This window comes from Syngnathus typhle, linkage group LG19 (assembly GCF_033458585.1).
Source record: "Syngnathus typhle isolate RoL2023-S1 ecotype Sweden linkage group LG19, RoL_Styp_1.0, whole genome shotgun sequence".
Classification (NCBI taxonomy): Eukaryota; Metazoa; Chordata; class Actinopteri; order Syngnathiformes; family Syngnathidae; genus Syngnathus; species Syngnathus typhle.
In genome coordinates this window covers 7,639,775-7,649,798 of record NC_083756.1, presented here as the reverse complement: position 1 = coordinate 7,649,798, position 10,024 = coordinate 7,639,775, and the positions used below count along the sequence as shown (strand labels likewise).

Here is a 10,024-nt window from a genome sequence, read left to right as displayed (position 1 = left end):
ATCAAAAATAAATTGAAATCCATTGGTAGGCCAACTGAGACAACATAATTAGAGATTAAATGAATTGCTGTGGTTTAAAAAATGTTTTTGTGTTACATTTTCTGCTGAACTTTAATTGCTTTTTAATTTAACTGTGGACCAAGAATATATGGAATGATTAAAATATTCATTTTTTTGTCTCACTTGTTCTCATGCTTTTGAAAATTGTTAAATTAGTTTGCCTGTTCTACACACTTTGGACATCAAGCACACATAGACTTGTACTGGTATGTATACTAATTGAATTGTTTGACCTTCCCTTTAAATGAAATAATTAATTATAAGATTAACATTGGTATTATTACAATCTATATGTAAAAATACATTTACAGTTATTAGTTTTGGATTGAGAGAACATTTTACTAGTAGCCAGTATGTTTATCATTAATTTCATAAGCCTTTCTTTTCAGTTTTTAGTTAGATCAAATATTGTATAACATTTTATTATGATCAGGATTGCTAAAAAAAATGAGGACGAGTAATGTAGATGCACACAAGACAATCCGGAGGACTTTGGACACTCATAAGAATAATTACATCTGATCTTTACTAAACATTAAGCGATCCCCCACCGAAAAAGTCAGACTTCTACGTATGCGGCTTTTGTTTTGACAACATCCCCATGCCCTTGCCAAAGATGCTACAGAACACACACACACACACTCACACACATGGTGTATGCTATTCCAAGTACTCAGCTGCTGCTTGCGTCACCGATTCCTCAGAGCAAGCTCCTGCTCTCGGTTTCCAGAGAAACGTAATGACTTGCCAATAATGCGCAAGAGCACACGAGCGTCTTCCGTGTAATATGGTGAGCGAGAGGTCCCTGGGAGTGTCTGGCCATTGTTTGCTTTAATTTCAAATTGCTCAAATGCTCCAGTCGACACTGGGCACTCCACTAAAAGGGGTGTGGGGGGATGGGGAGCTAGGGAATAAGAGGGGGGGCTGAATTGTGTGTGGCAGGGGAAAACCTATTAGGCAGAGAGAACAAAGGGAGGTATTGGAGGGGGCAGTGGTTGTGGAGGGCCCCCTATAACGACTGAAACACTGAAAATTACAAATAGTCATTTTTTTTTACAACTTGCACGTGATTAAGTTCAAGTCTGCCTGAAGCATCAGTAATGTTCCTCAGGTTGCAGAGAGGATGTTTCTTTCGCAAATTTTGTCTGCTCTGGATTGACCTCTTTCCAAAATGGACATATTGACCGATGCTACATCTTAACAGATGTTGTTCACACAACTGCAAAATAGGGAATACATTGTTTATCTATGTATATCAAAATGATTTCCTGTCAAATTTGGAATTTTTAAGCAACGTATTTTGCAAAATACAAATAAATTTGTCTGACTGTGACAAATAGGTACAAATACACACTGTCACATTTTGTTCAGATGTACATTTTTACTTCCCCACGTTTAAATTCCAAGACTTTTTCCAATGGTTTCAATTGAGTGCATTTGTGTGTGTGTAAAATCCCACACCTTCCTTTTTTTCACGCACGTGTGTGCTTTGTAGCAAAAAGTCAGCCGAAGAAGCAAGAATGTTTTCACAGTTTGACCTCGCAAGCCTCAACAAATGAGTAGTGACAGCCAAGAGTAGGACATGTATTTTGTCGCACTTATGTTCACAAACAGATGCCGTGTGCTTGTTTTACAATAAATGTTTTATTAATGAGTCATTCATATTACCGTGCGATCATAAATACCACTAGGCAAATGATCATGTAAAATCAATCATGTATAATTAAGACAATATATGAGTCTATTTATTTACTTGCGCTTGCATGTTTTTTTTTATGTCGTTGTGGCTTTATCTCACCCAATTTAATGTTTTATTGACTGAAAAACACTGTAACTGCAGTGTTGAACATTGGATTCTATTGGCTTTTTCTATATCATTCCATTTGATTGGTGATTGAATCGATTTGTATTATATGCATAAATTAGGATTCCATTTGTTAAATCGAATCAAACTTTATTGTCTAAATTGTAGTTGTCGCCGAACAAATAAATTTTCTCAGACTCAGAATTTTTCTTCCTTAGTCTGACCTGGGTTTGGTTCATCTGTTTGCACCTATGGTCTTTTTTGTGGTCCAACACGACGGGGTGAAAGGTGAAAGCGAGCCCTCCCCCCACCACTGTCCGCACACTTCAGGCTCGGATTGCATGTGAAATCACATTCTCCCCTGGGTGGTAGGGGGTAGAGTGGAATTCATTGTTTTGGCAGGGGGGCAGTGGCTTTGTGTCATAAAAAGTCTATGCTCTTACAAGTGCCCTCACCTCCTTGGCCAGTCGTCAATGCAAAAACAAATGTGCTGACTGCAGGCTGGCAATCCGATGGATTTGAATTTATTGGCATGTGCATGATGAAGCTGCTTTTGAAATGGTATTTAGAAAATGTTAACTTTAGTCATGAGTCATAACATTTCCAAATTTACAGTCACACACTTAAGATTAAAAAGTAGAAATGACCACGTAAAGCTCATTTAAATCCTATTTGACTGCAAACAATTATTCAATTGCGGTAAACAGCACATGTCAACATGACCTGAGTTGCTTTTTAAAGTGCAACTTCTGGTCTGTTGAGGGATTTTCCTCCAGCAGCCAGCGGGGCGTCGCTGTACTGCGTTCCGCGGATGAGCTCTCATTCTCGGCCAGTCGTTCTTCAAACATCCGTGCAGGCACCGGTGGGAGAAGGAAGCAATACGCTATGACATTTGGTGCACATAAATCTACATAACAAATAGCCCCCTCTTCTCAAGGAAATTACTTCGGAAATTTCAATGATTTTTTTTTAACCTTAATTTAGAGCAATGACATACAAATATGATTTAGAAGAATTGGGCTGAGTAAAAAAATAAAAAATACAATACACGCACGTATTTTGTTCATTCAAAAATATATAAATACATTGCCAATTTGCAGCTTTAAGTAAATACTAATGTGTGTGTAACTCTCGTGAAAAAAATATAGGTATCATCAGTTTGTGCAAAAAGATGAAAAAAGGCAAAAAGATGTTGCGAAGTGTGATAGAGGCTTTCTATATTTTTAAAACACGCGCGCCCGCAGTTACATGTCGCCTACATAATTTGAAATATTTTGATACGTGACTTTAATCTTGAAATTGTATTCAATCCAAAAATAATAATAAAAATGTATGAAACGATCATCCCATAAGAATCACGCAAGGACCAGTACCTATGCGGGTCCCTCATTTCTCAAACCGGGTTCGGCGCAACGTGCTCGGTTGTATGTGCTAAACTTATTCCCTGGGGCACCCGGAAACTAAAGCACCCCCCTCCTCCTCCTCTGCATCCGTAAAAACTCCGCATGCTCGGTAATGTTGCACGTCATGCACAATCTGCGTGTGCAGGAGGGAGCCCCGTGCACTGCACATGTACGCACCCCGATAAGTCAACATATGACCCAATATTCGGAGGCATGAGCAGAGAAACAATAGGGGGGGGGGGGGGGAATCTTCAAGAACAAACACGACTGCCTACGTGTAAATTGGCTTATTTTTGCATGACCATATGTCACTTAAATACCGTTAGGTCTGGTACCTGGAATATAGTGAGCTTGGTTAATGCGGCTTTGCGGACCGAAAGGACACGGAGTGGGTCGTATACAAGTAAATAGGCTTATACATTGTGAAACGCACGCACGCACGCAAGCACATCCACTCTTGCCGGCATGTGGATGGGCCCCATCACGCACGCCTCTGCGTGCATGTGGACTGACTGCAATGGCCGCAGGGAACTCACGCGTTTTGGAGCGTAACAAAAGATGCAACGTCAAGCGGGGATATGAAGGGGGACACCGGTGTGCAAATGGAGGCCCGTAAAGAGGCGAAAGATTGTGGATGCCGACTTCCGTCTTTAACCTGCGACAAAGCGTGTTTGCGCACTTATGCTTGCGTGCGCGCGTGTGTGGGGCGCTTGCTATCATCCTCACTGATACGTGTGCGTGTTTGTGTGAAAACCATGTCCATATGTGTGCGTAAAATGTGAATTGTGCAATCCTTGTTCATAAATGAATCTGAATTTTGTGAAATGCTTGTTTAGAAAATGAAACGACACACTCTAAAATGAACACACAGTATGGGTTAGGGTGCCATTTTTAATTTACAAAATAGATGCTTATTTTAAGTGAATGCAAAAAAATGATTGTGGAATAAATAGAACAATGCTGGAAGCAGGGAGAGGGAATCACACGCGGATGAAAAGCCAACAAGCAGGATTTAAGAGCGACATTGTGAAAAAGCAGCTCAAGTATATCGCCATGTGTATTTTAAGGAGAATCCAAAGTGAAAGCAACATAAAAAACGCCAATATATATTTATCGTCTTTTTCGCTCTCTCTTTTTTTACAATATATCCTGGCCATGATTATGAGTGATTTACTGCAGGCTGTCGGCGATTGTAAAGTGGATGTGGGAGCCGGAGTGGGTGGGGTTGGAATATCATTTTTATTGCATCACCTGTCAAGGGCATCCAATGGGCGTCGAGTCCGTGAGCATTAATTGATGAAGGTGTCTCCCGACTGGCGCACCTCCCCTTCGCTGTCATTTTATTTGCGCTGCCACAATAGCAGCTGCATTTTAGCTGCCCCCCTCTCTCTCTCTCTCTTTCTCTCTCTCTCTCCTCCCTCCCCTCACACACGGTTCTCTCTCTCTCTCCCACCCCCTCGCCTTCCACTCGCTGTTTTATTCCTCTGGCTGAGGCAGTTGTGCACACCTTCCCCTCGCTCTGCTGCCGACCAGAGAGGGGAGTGGAGCCGGCAGAGGCAGGTGACAGCAAGCAGCCCCCGGCTCGGTGGACGCCTCCTTCTCATTCCTCCACCATGCCGGACTGTGTGCATGTGCGCCGAGTGGATGCAGCCGGCTCATTCCACCTGACAATCGGCATGTCAAAGTTTGTCGTGGAAGTATGAGCAGGATGCCCTGATGAACCCATAGCCGGGATTAGAGCATTTGGAGCTGATCCATAGAACATGGGAGACCTGGAGTGTGGCTTTGAGGAAATGCAAGGAGTTAGACTGGGATACCTGCTCATCCAAGGCAAGCAGATGTTTGCTTTGTCTCAGGTCTTCACCGAGCTGCTCAAGAACATTCCACGCACCACCGTGCACAAGCGCATGGACCACCTGAAGGTGAAGAAACACCACTGTGACCTGGACGAGCTACGCAAGCTCAAAGCAATAAACTCCATCGCTTTCCACGCAGCCAAGTGCACGCTGATATCGCGGGAGGACGTGGAGGCGCTCTACTTCTCCTGCAAGACGGAGCGAGTGTTGAAGTCCGGCAGCAACAAAAGCAAAAACACGTCGTGTCCGGCTGGGGACGGGCGCGGGTCCGAGGGGCTCCTCCATGGCGAAGCCGAGCTTTGGCAGAAAAAAGTTTGGTTCAGTTTGCACGGCGTGCAAGACAAAGCGCGCCGGGGACGGAGAGAGCTCTGCGACTCCAAACTACCTCACTTTTACCACAAAACCCACGGACGAGATTACCGTTCGGCTACAAAGTCCAGTCACAGACACTTTAAAAACTATGAAACCACCAAGTTGCAAGGGAAACGGGTGACTTTCAACCAGAGGCATTCGTTTTTTCGGAGCGCTCCCGCAGCCGCGTTCCAGTCCGCCATGGCTGCTCAGTCCAGGCTGTCTCGCGCAGCCGGCGACTTTCATCACAAAAGGAAGAGGAGGCGCGAGGGGGGCGGCGGCGGCGGCGGCAGGGACGGCGTAAGACACCCCTGGAGGAGCAGACACCACCAGCACGTCCCTCCGGTGCTGCTCGTACAACCCAAATCGTCCATTACGCACCGCACGGCTTTTGGTGCCTTCCACCTGAGCCCGGATTTTTACCTTCACCCTCATCAACTCCAACAGAGCTTTCCCGAGAGCAGCGATACCGAGTCCAGTACCTATTCGGACTGGGCCTACCCCGACTCGGATTTTGGTTCCGGCTTCTCCACCAGCAGCAGCTCCGAGGAAGAAGAGGAAGATGATGACACCCAGTCTGAGAGTACAGAAGTCAGCTCGGATGAGGAGGAGGAAGAAAGCTCCTCTCATTCAGACTCCAGCTCTGTTTCGAGTCGCGTTTCGGTTCAGAGTATCCGGTTTAGGCGGGCCCGGGTGGGGACCCTCGCCAAAACTCTTAACCCTATAAAGGCGCCTCTGCTTCTGCAGCCCACTTTTCACTACAACCACCAGCAGCAGCAGCAGCAGCAGAATGACAACTCACCGCAGAGTCACGTCGCCACATCTCATAAAGCCGAGCGAGCCCACGAGAAATGCGAATTTAGGAATAACTCTGGATCCAAATTGCTCTCGGTTGTTTTCACAGAAAAGAGACGTGACAAGACGGGTGCAAACACCGACTCGGTGCTTGAGCGCGTCCGTACCAACAAAGCCGTCTCTGCATCACGCAAGACATTGGCGTGTCCCATCAACGAGCACTGTGGCCGCGACAAAGACGCGAAATATACCGGACAAAGACTGCCCACTCCGCCCAAGAAAATAAAGACCGAAACGGAGGAGCTTTCCGTCACGGCGTCTCCTCGTTCCGATAGCGGCTGCAAGGTCGCCAGGACGCCGCCCCTCGCTCTCCACAAAGTGAAATTAAAAGTGGAAGACTATCCCGATGAATATGAATACCAGAGCCAGATCGGTGCAGTCAAATTCAAAGTGCCGTCGATCAACACTGAATTCGGCTGCAAAACAGACGCAGCGGTGGATGTGAAATCCGCCGAGGATAGCCCAGATGTGGCCCCCGCGTGCCCCTTCAGCTCATACGGATATAATAAGAGCATCCAAGAGCGACTCGAGGAGGGGGAGACGAGGACTAAAAAGTGCAGGGCTTCAGAGCTGGGGGGGAGATCCAGGCTTTCCAGGGCGCAATCAAAACAAGCCAGGGTCAGCAGGGCTGCTGCCTCCTCCTCCTCCTCTTCCTCCACCACCTCCTCTCACCCCTGCGAGGAAGGCTCCGCGGAGATTTTACCCAACCGACGAAAACGCAGCAGTACCAACGCATCGACGTGCAGCGCTAAAATGCCTTTCAGCCTCATGGCAAACTTCCCGTTTTCGCCGTCGCTGGTGGTTGGCAGCGACGGGGATCTATGCCCCGCTTACTCCCTCAACTCTCTGAGGGGTCCCGGGCCTCCCCCTCCGTCTCACCCCGTGTGGAGTTGGCAGCCAGGCGGACATATTCTCCCTCCCCCACACACTCACAAGACAGCAAAATAGGTCTACGGAACGGCGCGCAGAAAACAAAAACAAAAAAAATACACACAAAAAAAGCCGCCTCATTCTTAAAACCGACCCACTCCTATAAATTTATTACAATTGTATTGCAGTTTAAGACAAGAGTAAATTACAGGTAGTCAATTGACGTTTAAGAAAAAAAAAAAAAAAACACTGAGGCCCCCTCAATGTGGATTTATATATATTAAAAAAAGAAGCTACCAGCCCTAAGTTCTCATGACTTGACTCTTTCAAAATATTTTTTGTATCTTATTTTTCTCGACTTGTTGGATTGTATTACTGTACCAGGGTGTCTCTGGTTGGTGCTTCATCTGAAAGAGATTGAAAATAGTAGAATCACACAATTCCTTTAGACAAGGTTATACTATTTGAATCAAGCTTTGGTGAATTTATCAGGGTTGTTCCATTATGTGCCACTCGTTTTCTATACCCGAGCTACGTTCTCCCCCTATGATTGATGTGCTGACCACAACGCCCCAATATGCTTCAAGCGTTCAATGTTGGAGTTGTCCAAAAGGGTTATGTCTGTAAATCACAGTTATGCCTTTATTATATTTGAAGAATATTCATATGGAATATGCTGGTTGGAGGGGAATTTTCATAGTCTTTTTTTAATGCAATTGTTTCCCTGTTTAATTTCTGTGAATTCTGCCCACGAGGCCCTGATCGACACAACATAAGCCTTATGTACAGAGACAATCAAAAATAGTATGGAGAAAACACAAGGCAGATATTATTCACATGATCGATTCCATTTATGTGTCAGTGGTTACACGTGAGTGCTCAGTCGCCACGACTTCACAACAAGAACATTGGAATATATGAGGTGGGGTATATTTTGGTCTCAGTGTAAAAAGGGGGGGGGGGGGGGGGCAGCCCAAGGCCACTTAGAAACAAAGCAAAGCACAAGAAAGCAAAATGCACTTTGTTACTGCTAGGGGTCCTGCATCAACCGTGGGCTGCCTGACCAAAACACAAAGGTTGCATTTAAAAAAAAAAAAACTGCCTTGTTGATTTATTGTACACCCACAATACAATTTGAAATTCCCTTTTCATTCACGATTCAATTTGATATTGAGGTTTCTCTTTGTGAAGCCGCTTTTCATTCATCTGATTCAGGGTTCAGTCAAGTCTACTCTATTTCCTCTTGAGGGACACCAAAAACAACCCTATTTGTGAAATGTAGCTTTATTTATCAAACACAAAATGTAACCTTCTGAGCACCAATGAATGTAGTGACTCCAAGCTGTTTGTGTGTAGCTCAAATTTCAGCCGTTAAGGCGTCAGCAGGCACAGCAGGAAATGACTGCGGTTGCACCTACACGTGTGCTGTGTGTTTTAAGGAAATGTGGAAGATGTTATAATTCAGGACAATTACGCCCTGCTAATTGGCAGGGTTTTTTTTTTTCTCATCCTGCAACAGAGCAGATCGGGTGAATGGCGAGCACCCGGAAAGGCTGAGTGACATTAGCGAAACTTAGGTGACTCTCATTGATATAATTATATTTAAATGGTGATTATTTTAAAACTGCTTTAAATCAACGTATGGTAAATGTTCAAAGCAGGCAGTATACATGTGAAGCCTCTGCTCACTGAGTGACAATTCAAACATTGAGCCCTATTTCCAGTCTGTAAACTGGTTATTTGAAAAAGCTTTGGCCCCCTAGGTGCTACATGAGCAAGCCCATGGATTAAAAAAAAAAATGCAGGAAAAGGGTGGAGTGGAAGGGGAGGGGGTGCACACAGTCGAGACAGGGGGTGGCGGCGGGTTGCTGTGTTGCAAGAGCAAAGCTTTCAACCTTTAATCCGCATGTCAAAAGCATCGGCTGCACGGCAGAGGAGGAAGAGGAATAGCCTGCACCCAAATCGCCCTGCGACACACACACACACGCACGCAGGCATACACGTTTTCTCACGCAGGGCCCACAATGCACGGACAAGAGGGTGGTCATGGTCTGATAGCGCAGTGACACCAATGCTATCACTGTAAACAATATTGACTAATGACAATATTCTTCATTGACTTTTTTGAAATACAATACTTGAGGTCATATATTTTGACGTGGAGTTTGAAGTCACTGGTTGTGAAACGGAATATTTATTTTTGTCAATTTTCTGAGCTTTCTTGTTTGCAGACTTTTGTTGTTATTGTTGTTTGCATATGGGACAACTGCACTCAAAATGGAAACTTGAACAGTGGATTTCTAAAGCACTTTCCTTTCTTGTTTTTTTTTTTGGTATTATTATTAAACACCCATTAAACCCAACTGAGTGTAATAAGACTGTTTTATCGGATCACTTTCTACAAAGAAACTTGATTTGGGTTTGAGTTTAGAATAAGGAAACAATGGTGAGAAACCTATGGCCTGTGGGCCACAAATATTGCCCATGAGAACTTTTGACTTGTCCTGCCATGCAATTCTAAAAACAATAGAAAGTGTTCTCTGCTATCTTTTTGCTTTTGTCTTTTCAATGATACACAAAGTTGGTCACTTAGTTACATCTTTTTATTGCCTTATTGGAAATCACAAACACACACACACAGCATGGGTTATGTTTTTCATTTTATATTGTTATTTCACCACCACTGAATGATCTTTCAGGTTTGAAAAAAAAGTATATTGTCCAATCTTGTATTAAGTGTATTTGGCTGTTTCATGGGCTCTGGGGAAAAATGTTGCTATACAACATATATGAAATATAAAGAACCAGGGTGCAGCTTATGCTTT

The 10,024-nt window shown here is 44.4% G+C and overlaps 1 protein-coding gene across 1 annotated transcript; it reads left to right on the top strand.

The window, feature by feature from the left end:
* The first annotated feature begins 4,121 nt into the window (after positions 1-4,121).
* Positions 4,122-9,562, top strand: skida1 (SKI/DACH domain containing 1). Its single transcript, XM_061266158.1, has one exon. The coding sequence runs from the start codon at positions 5,031-5,033 to the stop codon at positions 7,275-7,277; it is 2,247 nt and encodes a 748-aa protein (XP_061122142.1). The 5' UTR covers positions 4,122-5,030; the 3' UTR covers positions 7,278-9,562.
* The last annotated feature ends 462 nt before the right edge of the window (positions 9,563-10,024 follow it).